Genomic DNA, 17,834 nt, shown 5'->3' on the forward strand with positions numbered 1-17,834 from the left:
GCCTTAGTGTATGATTATTGGTAAGAGAAAGATTATGATGGGATGGCTTAGGCATAACTACTTGTTCCCCGTTTGTATTTGATGGTGTACTAAATTAATTATAGCTTGAGAGATTATAATTTACTGTACGATGTAGAATAAACGAAAGTATTAGAAAAATATAAATGGAATAGTTATAATATAATCACCATCCTTTTTATCACTAGTTAGGTACTTCCGTCATCGTCACCAAAATAGCATCATTATCATCATCATCTCTATCGTCGTTATCATATCTATCGTCGCCATCATAATAATAATAATCACCATCGTCATGTTAAAGATGGTTAGGTCAGGTAAATCTCTTTCTTTTTCGATTCAATTTTAGGTCAAAGTGAATAACTGTGAAATGTGAAATTAAATAGCATATCCAACAAAAACAACAAAAAGCAAGCAATTATCATCAAGCTTCATTTGGCTAGAAACCGATTATTATTGTTATAGTAATCGATTATAATTTGTTATAGTACCGTAATCGATATCTATTGTCTTGGTATCATCATTGATATTTAAATCATCATCAATATCATTACCATGCTATAATCATAGAGTGAAGACTCATCTGAATTGGTGTATCTGAATTAGATATTAAACTGTTGATCACAACGTACGAAATAGGTCTTACCGCCGACGAAAACGTTAGGGATAAACATTTTCTTTTTTTTCATTGTGTTGAGATCAAATGTTTAAATATCTCCTCCCCTTCAATATTATTATCACCAAATACCTTATTATATACAAAGACAAAACGAAAGATATTTGCTTACAAAGACGTAGTTTGTATTCTTGTTTTAATATTCCATATTTTTTTTTATTTTCGACATTTCTTTCAATTACACGTATTCTCGAGTTTCCCAATAACATAACGTAATCTAGGACTATATGCTTTGCTAATCTGGATCAATATTAAGTATTCATAAATACCACATAGAAATGTCAATCAATAGTCAATGTTAATCAATAATAAATGTTAATATCTATCAATACTAGCGATCAATATCAATCAATAATAAATACCAATATCAATCAATATAAATCAATATTAATTTCAATAGCAATTCAATAACAGCCAGTACATTCAGTAATGAAGCTAAGGAAACTATCGTTTTAATGATTTGTTATAAATTCTATTAACTGTATAATCACAATATCTTTGTATTTATTGTAATGCCCAATATTTGTTTTATAAATCTAACCTATAATGTACCGTATGGTTTCTATCAATTACATTGTTATTTTAACATAGGTAAGAAAGAACAGAAGAGATATTCATGTGTTCAAAAGCGACAAATCTGGGTAGCCGGGATATCTTGGTTTTACGCGCGATGTGCTTATCGTCTGTTTTAACTGATCTCTGCATTTCCACACAAGGAGTGTAGCATAACCGACTCTAAAGAGGAACTTGCCTTGAAAAAAACCTACTTTCATATAAAGTAAACACATTTGTAAATTGCAATCTTTCCTATTTATTCGAAACAGAATAATAATAATAGAATAACTTTAAAAACTACATGACGCATGCTCAATTAAGTTATCCAACGTATTTTACTTTTAGTTATTTTCAATTAAGTACTGTAGTAAATAAATGCTATTTTGAATTGAATTTATTATTTTATCCATACGCAAGTTATTAAACAATACATGATGCCTAATCTATTGTGATAGTTAAAATATAAATCGAGAGTTTGAGAAGCAGCATAAAACTATCTTATTAACATTTTCATCAATGAACCAGTGATATAAGTATTTTAACCATAATTGATACCGTATTTACAGAGGAAACTTAAAGTAGATCTTCATTCGATACGAGTTCGATTGAACCTCGATAACAGTGAGATTTGATTGACCAATCAACGGCTGGTTCTTTGATATGTGCTTACTTCAGTTACGACATTGCTTTTTTGGGGATACCACAATACCCATTATCAGAATGTTTGTGTTATCTAAGATACGATTTTAATATTAGAGTTCAATCAATATGCAGTGATTCCTCTCTTATACAGTATTGTCGGCATTTTCCTCAAACGTTGGTAGATCGTACGCTCGCTTTCCAAATGGTGCCCCTTTGTGAAATCGCAGGCCTCTTGTTGGGTTTTTCCTTATTTCTCTGACGATTTCTTCATCTCCGATTGGGTAAAGTTCACGTTTTGCACTTAATGATCCGCTCCTGTAAAACCCGTTCTGTTGAGAATAATTTAAATGATAAAAATAAACGTTTAAAAACCTTTCATAAGATATTCTGACTCTTTTATCAATTCCCGGTACTACCGTACTACCTACTCTGTATTTACAGTATAATCCAGTAAAGGCAAATTTTGTAATACAGTTTAACATATGTATCACATGTGACGTGTGTAGCATAGGTCATAAACATAACCTAACCTCAAGCTTAACATAACAATACATGTACACTGTATTATAATATGTGTCTATGATACTGGACAGATGATGTCATATGTGAAGAGAATGTAGTGGATCCTTTATTTTTATGAAACTGAAAATAGTTTCGATGTTAAAATATGTTTATGTTCGTCTTTATTTTATTGTTTAATTAGGTCTATAAAGATTCCTTTTAATCTTACTTGTCCAAGTGTTCCACTAGCAAACCCGAAACGTCCATTTGGGTTGACCAAACCATAACCACGTCGGTCCGCAGATTCTGCACTTACAAATTCAGAACATACTACCATAGCCAAAAATACGGTTAAAATACTTTCTTTGCGCATCTGCAAGACAGAAAATATAAACATCTTTAAATACTGTCCTTTATATAACACCTAAATATTTGATAAGACAATTGTGCGTCACGTGGCGCGCAATAGTACATACATTTAACGGTCGTGCAATAATATAATTTTTTTTTAGTTTTTTCCTGTACGAAAAAAAAATCTCTTTGCATGCGAAAAAAAAACCAAAAAAAATCTGCGTGAAATCTGTTGTTTGGGAGCAGAGCAGCGACGCTCTCTTAAAGACGCGATCTCTCCATCACAACAAGATTATAACAATGAAAATGACAATGACAAGAGAAGTAATTCGGTATTGTATTAAGGTATTATTTCTGGAACAAGTGTACATAGGCTAAATTACATATTGAAATTATAGGTCTTATTATAATGTAAAAATATGGAGTATTTATTGATATTCATAAATTCTTTAAATATGTTTAATAATAAGTTAAATTTACCAATAATAAAAAGGCAAACTTCGGTAATGGTATATATCGCATCCACTAAGTGTTTAAATCCATAAAGCTTACTCGAATATTCGAGGAATTGTAATGCACACAATAAAACATTGTTTGTTTGAAAAGATAAGTGTCTTCCAGATACATCATTGCCGTAATCATATTAACCGTTTATCTTTAATCTTAAGCGGTAGAGCGAAATTACATTATATTATGACAAAGGTAAATATCTCAATGACTTGGCTTTCTTACTATACTAACTTAAAGAGCAACTCCGAAATTGAAATATGTATTCCCTCTTTCTATGAATATTAGAAGAACTCTATACATAGTTTTAAGAACAGAATTTATAACAGTTGCAACAGTCTGATTCAAACCATAATTAAGTTATTTTTTTATGATATTGTAGGTTGGTTTTGTGGAAGTTGCTTATATTGTTAATTTTCTGTTGTAATTATTCCTGTTTATTATTTATTATTTTTTTTATTATTTATTATTTTTTTTATATTTGTATATGGATGTACTATCCGAAATAAAGAAATGAATGAATGATTACTTAATTTTAAGGGGGCATTTTCTTATGCTCGAAGGTGTCTCTTTAATAGTGGTCTCACTGTAAAAATCCTTGCGTGGCGCTTTACGAAAGCACTACTGAAGCACAACTACTGGTCAGAAATGCCTGTATTTTTTTTTTACTAATTCATTCACAATAAAATATTAAAACCGGAGTGGCCCTTTAAGTTATCGTCGTTGTATTATGACAAAGATGAATAACGCAATCACTTGAATTTCATCTTACTTATGAAATTAGATATAAAATTGAAAAGTCATCCATCATCAGACTGACAATGTCTTATCGTTTTACCTAATGTTCTTTCCAGTATAACTGATTTTTGGTCTTTCTATTCAAGATAATACTTTTTTTTAGATAGATTTATTCATTTGTTTAGCTTTATCGGATAGCATTATTGTTTTTTTAATAACATAGTAATTGAGTAAAGGTTAATCGGTAAGGTTAATACTATGTGCATTAGAAAAGGTACTATTGTATTGTACTCTGGAGACCTAACAAGCAATACATCGACCCGATTCTGCCTAGGCGCCTCATTGAATACGTTAAATAGATTTACTGTGTATAGGTACTGTATCGTACATTTATCAGATTCGAGCAAAGTAGCTCGTTCCGTACTTCAGTTAAGTATAGGCCTAATTGAAGAAAAAAATGATATTTGTTAAATGATTATAAAAGTCATTTAATATATGAAAAATGCTATTGAGATACAAATTATGCAATAGTAATACACATTCATGAGGGATAAAAATGAGATAATAATTTTGTCTTAAGATTAAATAGCCTTTGAATGTCTTGCAGAAACCAGTAGGTAAACTCATTTCGAGAATGTATGTGCTAAGATCGAATATGTCAAATAGGGCGAACCATATGAAAATAATGAAATTATTATTATTTTTAAATCACCGTTAATCTTCTGATAGTAACCCACTACTCTAATAGTAACCCCCTTCTAATAGTAACCCACCCTAAAAAACAATCAAAGAATAATAACCCAGGGTTACAATTAGAAGAATTTCGGTAGATTATTACTGCCATCAATAATGAAAACAATACAAAATAATCAATAATGTATCGATCAATTATTAATATTACTATTAATTATTAACTTGTAAGCTTCATGTTGAATATAGGCCTATATTATTGATACAGGGTCAAAACATGAAAATGAAATGAGTTGTGACAGTAAAATATTTTATTTTGATCAAACTAGTTGGACAAAAAAAAGTGCGATGTGCCAAAATATGGTGGTGATATGCCTAAATATAGTGGTGATATGATGTTATCATGTCCATATGAGCACATTATATTTGTTTTGTCACAACGTTTGATAGTGTAGACAGAGCTTTAGAATAGCAAGTACCGTATTGCACACTTATTAATTGATTAAGTACTGTAAGTTTTATATACCAGAAGGAGTTGAATAAATGTTTTATCAGGTGTACTTTTTCATTTAGAATGTGTGTTTTAATATTTATTTATTGTTTTTGTCCAAACTTGCCCCATGCACATGTTAAGGGTATATGTAGAGGTTTGGACAATAACTCATAAAAAACTCATATTATTTTTTAAGTAATTTTATATCTTTATTCCCGTTAGGCCTATATAATAATGATACTGTATACATTGTACCCATCTAATATAAAAAGAGGAAATTTATTGTGTGAACAATAAATTATATCTGGATTACTGTATAATCCTCAATATAATGCCTCGCTACAGAAAAAGATTATGTGATTCTATCGTAATGTTACGCATTCGTTGCGTTAAATCTAATGTGAAATTAAAATGAAAAATGTTCAACCCTAACTAAGCTGTAACAGATAAAACAAATGGAAATTAATTAATATAATTTAATATCATAATTCGTGTATTTTTTGGAGGGTTAAAATTCCCAAGTATGTGTCATAATTACACAAATAAGGTGATCCGTCGTAAGTCGTGCATGATCACATCAACGTCAAAAATGTAAATAAGTGTTCTGAGAGCCGTTTTGATTACTAAATGAGCTACAAGCCTTCCAGTAGTCTGTGCCTGACGCGAAAGTGTGAATATAGCAAAAAAAACTTTCATAATACCATATTTTTTTGCTGCATACTTCGGACCAAGCTGAACAATATAATTTAAAACCTTAGGTCTAATTATAATTGTACTAAAATAGTACAAAAACTAAAACGTACAGTAGGCCTATCGGTGAAGATATCGATATAAAATTGTTTGGCCAGATGTTACGATTGTTATATGGAAATTATGCAGAAACGATTTTACAGAATCAATAATATCATAAGCTATAGGTACATGGGTTTAAATAGACTTACCTCAAGTTTGTTTGAACCCAGACTAGCGTTTAATATATAACGTTTAAGATATTTATATTAGTGTTCGTTAATTACTTTAGTTATTGATAATTATAATCGTTACACAATTCTGATGTACACGAGACACAATAGTAATCATTAGATCAATCAAAAACGACGGATCATCTCACCTGTCTTTTTGTGACTGAACTAACGTTACGTACGCGCGTATGTACATTGCGTTGCATCCTGAGAACAATGCTTAATACTTGGTTCTCGAGACGCTCAACGCAAGAACGTCACGTAACGTAAGTGATTTGAGAAATTACAGGCGATGGAATTTTCGAACTGTCTCTCTTCATTAGTCAACTCGCGTGTGTTGCGTCACGTCTTTGCGTTGCTTCTCAATCTTAAATTGTATAATTTTTCCATTCATGGACTTATTAGTATTTTTATAAATTTGTCATATTTTTAGTCCTACACTAATTATATCAAATTGCTATCACTTCAGCTATTGTTTCCGTATATGATTTATTTATTACCGCTTTTTTTATTTATCACACCTCCTTCTTTTGGCATACTTTTAAAAGCCATTGGTGTGTCATTTACAAAGACATCGACATATTTATTTCTTACTTTATGCAATGCTTGCCAAGTAAATAATTAAAAACGAATGATATATTATTTAATATTTATACAAAACATCTATAGATCTCAGCGGTTACGGGATAACAGTTCGCGATAGAATTTGGACTAGTTTAAGTCAATAAATACAAGACAAATGTCCATTTACGCTTACACCACAATGGTATGACGTAATAGCAAATATTACACGAATGGACACATGGTCGGACTGACCAAAACAGGTTATCAAAATTTTCACTTCATCATTAATGTTATCCCCTTTATCAAGCGTTTTAACCAATGACAAGCGAAGTTATAGACAGTTAGCAATCACAAGCGAATAAGTCATCGCTTGTGATTGGTCAATTCACTTGCGTTGCGTTACGTCCTTGTGTTGCGTCGCTAGTGGGAACCACGCTTTAGAGGCGCCCTGCATGTTGAGCTATACCGGTATCAAATTGAACTTTATTATTATTAGTAGTAGTATGTTTCTACTATCGTGGTGTGGGAATGACTATCGTTGCCAGATTATTACAGATATTTACATCCTTCTCTTTGTGAAGTTCTGTCTAAACTATCGAACTAGTTTGACAAAAAAAGTTTGATTTGCCCAAATATGGTAGTGATATGCCTAAATATGGTAGTGATATGCCTAAATATGGTAGTGATATGCCTAAATATGGTAGTGATATGCCTAAATATGGTAGTAATATGCCTAAATATGGTATTGATATGCCTAAATATGGTAGTGATATGCCCAAATATGGTAGTGATATGCCTAAATATCAATCAATCAATCAATCGTTCGATTTATATAGCGCCATTCCAACATTCATTGCTCATGGCGCTGTAAAAAATCAGAAAAGGTGAGTTTTGAGTAGTGACTTAAAGTGACTCAATAATGATGTGTGTTTAATGTTCAATGGTAGGTGGTTCCAGAGCCTAGGTCCAGCAACACTGAAAGTCCGATCTCCCCAACTATGTTTGCTCCTTGGAATGTCCAGTAGCACCTGATGACTAGATCTTAGTTCTCGTTTTCCCTTCTTGACTGTCAACAATTCTGAGAGATATTTTGGAGCGCAACTATTTAGGCATCGGAACACCAGCAGCAGGATCTTAAATTTAACACGTGACTCCATGGGTAGCCAATTTAACTCTTTGAACAATGGTGTGACGTGATCATACTTCTTGGCACACATCACCAAGTGAGCTGCCCAATTTTGAACCTTCTGGAGAGTCCGCAACTGCTTCTTTGGCAGACCATACAGCAGGGAATTTCCCATATCAAGCCGACTGGTAACAAAAGCATGTACAATCTGCTCTGTTGCATGCACAATGGTTCAAGTAACGTCTGATCTTGGCGATGTTACATAAATGGAAAATAGCAGATCGGCAGATTTTGTTGATATGTGATTCCATGGTCATTTTACAATCAAGTTGTACACCAAGGTTACGAACTTCTGATGATGGATTGACTAGTACGCCACCAATATGTAGGCCATCAAACCGGATCTTTTTTCTCTGCTGAACAGAACCAAATATGGTAGTGATATGCCTAAATATGGTAGTGATATGCCTAAATATGGTAGTGATATGCCTAAATATGGTAGTGATATGCCTAAATATGGTATTGATATGCCTAAATATGGTAGTAATAATATGCTTAAATATGGCAGTGATGTGACATCATCATGTCCATGGGCACAAAGTATCCGAAAGGGAATCTCTTCCTTTTCATAAAAAAAAAGATATCCATAAAATAAAATAATTCGTCCTCCTTTAATACAATTTCTTATATGAAGCATCAATGAAATATTATTTGAACATGTAACATGATTTCTGGAATAGAGCTCATATCTCACCAAGAAAAAGTAATTGCTTTGGTGTCTCGTATAATACAGCAGTCATATAACCGATATTTTTTAAAGAACTGCGTTGAAATAATTATTGATATTTAAGAACAATTTGGTTGGTACGTTCTTTCCATTCATCAATTCTTTGTCATACTAATAACTAGCATTCTCGCAGATTCACAGAATGTATTCGATTTCCAACAGAACGAATTATTGAAATTGTATCAAATATTATGATAGTAATCATTTTTAGTTTGATTATTAATTCCGTTAACTAATATAATTGTTTAAATTTGAAAATTGAAAAAAAAAAATTGAATCTTATGTTTTAGTATAGTTTTCAGAAGAATGACGTCATAGAAACGTGTGTATTACGTGGTATAGGGACGTTAATATTACGTTGCAGCTCTAGGTTTCTTGTGTAAAGGGCCTTTTACACCTGTTCCGGCACGGTTCCGGTTCGGCGAATCGAACGCCAATGTTTCGTTTTCACGACGCTCCACGCGGCCAAGCACCAATCGATATGCGCGTAGCCGCGTAAAAACGAAACATTGACGTTCGATTGGATTTGCCGTCGCCGGACCGGAACCGTGCCGGAACAGGTGTGAAAGGCCCTTAAGAGCGTGTGTGAGTTGTGCAAGCGCGTTCCCGAGCCATGAGCTAATTGTTTCCACATTATTGCGTAGTTTAATTTTTGTTAGCTATGAAGTTTGAAATGAGATGTATGACGGATATTTTTAATTAACGTGACCGTATTGTAATGTCCATGTCACTCTCATGTTTGTCGTAAAAATTAAAATGATGACACATGAACATCAATGTGTTAACACATGAACATTCGATGTGCTAATACATGAACATTTTATGTACATACAAACATGTATGCATATAAACACATGAACACCAATAAGTATACATGAACATTATACACATGAACACTATACACATAACACTATGTATACACATGAACACTATACGTATACATATGAACACTGTGTATACACATGAACAATAAGTATACACATGAACAATAAGTATACACATGAACACTAAGTATACACATGAACACTAAGTATACACATGAACACTAAGTATACACATGAACACTATGTATACACATGAACACTATACGTATACATATGAACACTATGTATACACATGAACACTATGTATACACATGAACACCCATACACATGAATATGAATAAACATCATACATATAAAACAAGTATTTTGTGCAATTTTTAAAAATTAAATTAAATTTAAATAATTATGATTCTATTATAATTCAAGATTAGTTTCATCCTACTAAAGGAAATTACATTGCTTGCACAGAATAAAAAATATGTTAACATTTACATTTTAAAATAATAATTAAAACTATGTAAAAATACTATTTTGAGTTTGCGGCACTAAAAGAAAGACCATAACGTGATTGGAATAATTCAATACATTTTTCTGGCAACCTTTGTTATTGTTTGACGGGATTTTTAACAAAAGCCTAACAAATACGATGAAAAATTAATAGAACGAATACTAAAATATGTTGATGATTTAAAAAAAATTGCGTATTTAAAACGTTTCACAATTTGTGTTTTATTAAAACACAGACAAATCAACAACAACATCTTATTTTTTTTAATATAGAATTTGAACTATTTTTATACATAAAACATTATAATACTATATAGGTCTACTACTACTACTATATAATATTACAGGAGTGAACAACAACAACAGATGTAAAAAAAAGCTAAATAAAACACTCAAAACAGAAAATAATTGCACAAGGCCAACCTACAATTTTTATAAAATATGAATAATAGTTATTTAAGCATGTAATAAGTCGGTTCGCACCAGAGTTGACCAACATACCCGGGTTAATACATGCCTCGATGGGCTCTTGTTTGAGGCGGATGATTCCTGCCGGCCAGGAATCCTACTCGGATTTAATGCAAACTGAACCGTTTAGGTGGATCTAGCATGGTAACATTGCCATTTTTATTTGTTGCGATGGGGAGCTATTGTGGGTGGGTGATCACCCATTTCGCCCACATGAGCTGTCAACTTCTTTGATTAGTGAAGGTACTTATACGCGATAGTAGATACTTTGTAAAACAAATTGATAGCGTGGTGATTTCCTTATTGAGTTATTTTTAAACAGTGATTTGTGAGGAATTAATTAGGACCGTAGGTTTTTTTTACACTACTATAAAAAAAGCAGCACTAGATTGGTAGAAACTCTTTTAACTTGTTATAGCATCATTTCTAATAATTACCCCTGGAAATTTACTAAACTATCTTTAAACATCGGTAACAAATAAATCTACCTATATTGGTGATTTATTACCCAAAACGTAATAAAGTATATCTAATGCAGTCATTTCAAATTTCTTATCAACCTCTAATTTCTTAATCAAAAGTCAACGACTCATTTTCTGTCAAATCTGAAAATTAAGAAAGAGAAAAAAGATACGAAGACTATAGTAAAAATGAGATAGACACTTCCCGTTTTTAGAAACATAATCGTGTCACGTGCAGTAGCGATTAATACACAAAACTAGGTGATTTACTAAATCTTGCCAATATCTCACTTATCCCTCCGGCTGAGGCCAATGGATTGTTGACCAACCCGAATCGGTGAAGATAATGAATAAAACGAAAATTACTATGACTATAGTTAAATTATAATAAAACGTGTATTACGTTTTTATCTGAATTGTTTTGTATTGTAACATGCTATTCGATATTAAAGTTAATTGTAGGGTTAGTTTTTAATTTTTGGAAGCTTTCTAGCTTTAAGCAGTCATCGATTAAAAACTACAAATAAAATTATCCAGCATTTCGTACAGAATTACCAGAAAGAAATGGAGAACATGCCTTATCATCCGATTCAATTTAAATGAGAACTGAGGAAAAACAAGAGGCATTTAAAACTGGTCTTGATTTAAATAAGACGACTACCACCAGAAGATGGCCGCAACTCCCTGATCGCAAGTACAGCGGCTTTTTAGAAAGATAAGAAGATAAAGAAACTGCATAGCTGCTGGTTTCATAATTTTGATGGTCCGTGGATAGAAGGGACATTTTTAATAGTCAATTGAAGCCACAGAAATGTTGTATTTGAGTTGGTGATCATGTCGATCGAAAAACTATGCAGGAATGATGACTGATTTGAAAATGTGGATGAATGAGAATGTTTAGAAGAAGCCCAGAAAGAGAAGGTGACACAAAAGATTATCATGCTAAAAGGTAAAATGTAACCGATAATTTTTATCTAATTTTAACAATTTTTAGCCTCTTAACTTTTTGTGTGTGTTCTTGTAAATTGTATTTTATATTTTTGTATTTTGCCAGTTTTCAAATCACATTTCTGTTTTTTAAATGGACAATAAAGTATATATGACTATGACTATGACTATCATCGATAGATATTTGGAATTGTTAGACTAAAATAAAACAATAGAGACGCCTGAACACATTTCTTTTTTTTTCAACCCATTATTTTGGGAATTTTACTTTAAGACCGTTGGAATAGAATATTGGCTTTAATTTCGATATTCTTTTTTCTAACTCAAAAGAATGATTAAATTGAATTCAAGCAGATATTTTCAATTCCCAGTATAACACAAAATAGAGTTGAGAGACATATTTAATGACCAAACTATAATAATCCTCTTGGAACAATATATGTCTTATGATAACTTCCATGACACATTCGATTCTATCAAGAAGAAAAGGACGGAAGGAGGAAGTCAAATTCAAAACGGTAGCAGATTTTCTAAAATTTACGTCGATCATTTAATTTTACAAAGAGTTTTAATAGGCGCTGTCAGTGAGCAATGATTCGTTTAAAAATTCAACCCCCATCTTTCTAACTCGTCCTAACGACACCCATCTCTAGGAGTTTTCTTGTTTTTTGATAGACTTTTTTTTAAAGACTTGTTTTTATTCTAAGCCATTGGCTAAACCGTATGTATACCCAGGGAAGAGTGAACAATTTCACTTTTCTGTGGTATACCGTACCAAATATCTTCATTTGCGGGTTCTTCATTAGATGGTTGATTTATTTTGTATTATTACCGAGAACTATCACTTTTATTTTGCTTTTGGATAACTACCGTATAACTTTCTTCATTATTACATTTCATTAACCCATTCATTTGTCACAAATTATACATAATTCATGTTGATGAATTGAATGTGAAATTCGTACACAATGTAATGTCTCATTTAATGAAGATCATGTTTGTATGTCTTCTCGAATTCTTCAATCGTTATTAATAATCTCCCAGGCGAGATCATAACATAATTGATATCGATTTAATATTAAATAATAAGTGTGCTGACATTGTTGAATTAAAGTTCATTTTTACTTATATTGAGTGAAACTGACAACTGATGTGATATTGAGTATATTAATATCAACTGTCAAAATAATATATAAAAAAATGTTGTCGAATAATTAAGTGTATAATAGATGCCTAACTTTGGTAGAGGATATTGTACTACTATAATACTACTATTTAGTTACAACACGATCTTAGTGGCGGCGCACAAAAAGAAACACGCGTAACATAAACAGAAACCAATCATGGTAATGCATTTGTTTCTCGTTTACGTCGACTTTAATAATTTATTTCTAATACCTAACAAATCTTTTTAAAAACATGATTCCAAAATACAAAGATAAACAACAATGTGATAAAGTAAACCAAAATTGAAAATACGAATAAGTACAGTTTTACTGTATACTAGTAAAAAATGAAAAGATTCCTATAAATTGTAAAAATAAATACAAGTAATTGCTTACCTTAATTGTGTTATGTCTTGGGCGAGCGTCTGTAAGTAACTGAGATGAGGTTGGTTTTGCTCGTCGCCTTATGATGTTTTTGATAACTTGAGTAATTTTCTTGCGCTTATATACAGGATGCCGAGCAATAAGGCCAGCATTGTGATTTACGAGCCGCATACGTCATAAGTAGCTTCTTCCACGCCTCGTGTTCAGTCAGGCTCGGCCTGTAATTGGCTCTCTTCAGATCGTCTCAACAACACATAACTTCACAAACGCGCGTAAAACAAGATGCGTGCTGGTGTTCTACGCAGGCACTGAGAGTACTACCCTGAATGCAAACATTACGGAATTTATCTTTATTTTAAGAGCACTCATTTAAATCTAGATTACCATCGTGTATTAATAATATCTATTACCCAGAGTTAGAGTATTGTAAATATTTCACAATCAATAAACCAAATTTAACATGGTGTTCGTGTTCTTACTTATCCGTGACTGTAAGTTTGTTTTGCCTCAATGACCTCGACGATGACACCTATCTGAACTACTGTACAAAAAATAATAAAATAATGATTTACTTAAAATTTAAATGATCGTTCTTTTATTAAGTGTGTTGGCGTTGATATGATAGTATGAAATTTCATTAAATCCAAGTTTGGCAGTTCTTTTAATGTGGGTAATTAAGCCTGATTCAAATTCAATTCAGACATCCATTACTACCTAATCTACCTTATTGTAAATGTCTACGAACTTTTCTCTCTCTTGTTTTATTGTTCACAATACATCTGATTATCTCTGCAAATATTTAAGAATATTTGTGGGTAATTAATAACCTTAGGTAATAATATTCTTCGAAAAATGAAAACTCTTCATGAACGGTTTACATTTTAAGATCTGGTTATGAATTTGGTTGATGTTTCATGATTGATCAAATTACGTGCGTGCGTTTACGCTTACTTACGTCCATGAGTTGCGTTCAAGTGAGAACCAATCTTAATGCGTGGTTCCCACTTGAGATCCAACGCAGGAACGTAGACGCAACGCAAGTTAATCTATCACAAGTGACAGTTTGGATAACCCATCGCTTGTGATGGGTCAAGTTACTTACGTTGCGTTCAGTAGCCTACTTGTGTGGCGTCTTTAGTGGAATCTAAGCTTAAGGGACACTATGGTTAGCCCCGATACTGGTCTACTGTTTATCAAACATCTAATAAAAAAACCCATTTAGACTAATCAGATCATATTAAGTGTAGTCAGAAACCTGTCCGAACATAATATATGCTTCCTCCTACCTACCTACCTACCTACATACATACCTTCAATACATATTTTTATTTCCACTGATGATAACCCTTCCAGCTGAACCTGCGGGCCAGCTGATACACATGGGTCCTGTTATGATAAACATCTATCATACTTAACTAAATTAAACTACAATACAGTATCCTATCATCAATTGAACTTCAAGAACAAAATAATTATACGTTCCTAGAAAAAAACAATAAAAAATTTATCCATGATGAATTTCTAAATTTTTTTCTGCTTCTCTCCGCTCACTGCGGTTGCAAATCCTTATTATTTTTGTATTTATGTTAACAATAGATAATTTCAATTCTCCTTTAATTTTTATAGCGCTGATCGTACATGAATTCAAACAATAGATTCGATTCTCAAAGATGACGTTAACGTAAATTTATGGGTCTTTATCTCCATTTTATTCCGCCGTACGTTATGAAAATTCTGCGTTTGTTTTGAATTTGTATGTGTATACTTGTTTGCGGTATTAAATTTCATATCAATATTTGTATTACGAAATATAAAAAGTGTGTACTACTGAAACACAATTTCAATATATACTATTACAAAATATATTTTAAAGTCAATTTATTATATTCATATTCAAACAGTGCATCTCATTCAATATTCAAAATATATCGTAAAATTGATATTTATTGTTTCTGTTTATAATGAATTTATTCAGGTCAGTAAAGTCTATAGAATCAACTAGAATATATTCATTATGTAATGAGGTTGTAGAGAGAATGTATTCTCTTCATACTTTATTAGCGTTTAACCAATTTTTTTTGCGTTTTTATTGCGTAAAGTGTTGACGGTAACATGCATAAAGGAAGATGCTATAGATGCCGTTTATTTAAAGATGTATTGTCCTCCTGAAAATATAATTCTAACGTTTTTTTTTTTGTTGAATATGCCATTATAATGTCACCTAATAGTTATCCACTTTGACCAAAAATTTGATGTATTTACCTAAAAAAACTGTAATTTAAAGCAAAAAATAGTCAAATTGGCTGCCAGCCAATTGGTTTTTGGTTGAATATGAAAAATAATATTAATTTTAAAAGTGAAACATTCATTTTTGGGATTTTCTTTCCTACGAAAGTGATCAATTTTATTAAAACTACAAAATAATCTATTTAAAGTCTGATTTAATCAATCTTTATTTTTCATGTTTTTGGGGGACAATACATCTTTAAATAATTATTATAATTAGGAAAGAAATGTTTATTAAAAATCGAAGACCACAACCTAAAAAAGATAAACACAATGTAATTAAATTTAATATTTAAAAAAAAAATGATTTAAACTTACCTTAAAGGAATAACAAATTTAGTTTGGATTTATGAGTCAAAAAAGGTGTATTAATTTGAAATTTACAAACTTAAATATGTACAAAATATGTGGCTCATTTTGAAAACGCGGAGCCTACATTATTATTATACACGGTGGTTATACGGTGGTTCTACCGATGATATGGTTGGCTACCAATGTTGTTACTAACTCTGATATTCCCACTGTTTTCCCCTTCACTGTGCTGGAGGCTAAAACTAAACATTATGCGACCATTGAATTAAATTATACATACATATTAAATTTTATAGCTAAGAAATGAAATTAATGCAATATAAACTTATAGAATTTCTTGTTAAAATAACTATGATAAAGAATACAATAATTATAATAACAATAATTTAATTTTTTTTATTATTTGCAAAGATATTGATATTGTTTTAGGCTATTAGCGAATGCCATTGTTTTGTATGGTTTCTTGGTTTCTATTATGTTTTTTTTTTCTGGTATTATTAAGTACCATAATTTTATCGCTGTTTATTTATCTTAGAATCTCAAATTGTACAAGATACTTTATTTCAGCTTCTGGCTGCCACTCTATGTTAATATTTATGCAAACAAAATATACCATGAATAATAATATTGTATACATACAATATTGATGTCCACGTTGTATGTCTATTATTAAACGAAAACCATTCGCCGCAATGTGTCTTCATAAAGTTGTGTTTTTTATTAGTCATAAACCAGCCACTTCCTATTATTTTACGGTGAATAATGTAAGTGAATAAATTCGTTTATGAGGACTTATATGCCTACAATACTGATAACAGAACGGTAGAATGAACCAAGGGTTCAACTATATCACTGGTCAAGCCAGCATATCGGTGTTATTAATAGCCAACGTTATTCAATAAGCCCATGATGATTTTATACTGGTATGTTATTTTCCTATAATTTGAGATATATAATAATGTAAAGATGCGTAGTAAAGACAGTGGTTGCATCGCGCTTTCTGCATTCATCAGTTTCAAAACACAGTGGACTAGTGGACTTCCATTTGCCCTAAATAAGGTCTCATGTGTCGAATGTTGCCACAAAACAACGTATTTTTATATTGACCTATAGTGTTTTCGAAATTTCATGTATTTTTTTTTTGGTAGTTTTATTTTCGTAGTTATGCAAAGCAAAATGAATTTTCATTTTAAGTAGACCAATACAATATAATGAATCTTGAATTTTCATACTGTAGGGGCCGAGTATGCACCATTACACCGGGTAACCCCACTTTTTTAAAATCTGCACACATGTAGGCCTACACTGAACATCCGGGGTCTTATCCAAGAATTATACATTGTTCTACCACCAGAACGGTAGAGGAGAGTATTGAACATGTACCGATTTGCATCACTCGACTCAACATCACAGTTTGTAAAAAGAAAGACTTTCTATTTTACACCAAGTGTATACTGTAAACAAGAAAGTCTTTCAGTTATGTTTTATACTGTGACATTTTTAAACGTATAATCTAAATCTTGGTTCTGACTAGGACGCAACGTAAGGTCGTATATATATATAGTATATCACCGGGCGGTTTAGAATTAATGTTCTTTGCCTCTTGTGTTTATATATATATATATATATATATATATAGAACTCAACGGCCTTTGCTACGATGGATATATAGTGCTATTTCTCAAATGGCCTTTGCTACTTTGCATTTTGACTTGTGACGTATATGTTTTCCTATTCAATTACATTGCTCATCGATAGGAGCAAACGGCCAAAAGCGTCTTGAGAATTTAAATTTTTAAATTACGATAACTTTTGTAAAAATGATCGAAATTTGATCGGATAACAACATTTATAAAGACAATTTAATA

At 31.6% G+C, this 17,834-nt stretch overlaps 1 protein-coding gene across 1 annotated transcript; it reads right to left on the reverse strand.

The window, feature by feature from the left end:
* Window positions 1-816: 816 nt before the first annotated feature.
* On the reverse strand, window positions 817-13,554 carry LOC140049038 (uncharacterized). The gene is made up of 3 exons (XM_072093849.1): window positions 13,381-13,554; window positions 2,622-2,765; window positions 817-2,220 (listed from the first exon to the last, which is right to left on the reverse strand). Exons 1-3 carry the CDS (start codon window positions 13,537-13,539, stop codon window positions 2,035-2,037), a joined length of 489 nt encoding a protein of 162 aa, XP_071949950.1. The 5' UTR covers window positions 13,540-13,554; the 3' UTR covers window positions 817-2,034.
* Window positions 13,555-17,834: the final 4,280 nt, after the last annotated feature.

The sequence above is a fragment of the Antedon mediterranea genome, chromosome 5, assembly GCF_964355755.1.
Source record: "Antedon mediterranea chromosome 5, ecAntMedi1.1, whole genome shotgun sequence".
NCBI lineage: Eukaryota > Metazoa > Echinodermata > Crinoidea > Comatulida > Antedonidae > Antedon > Antedon mediterranea.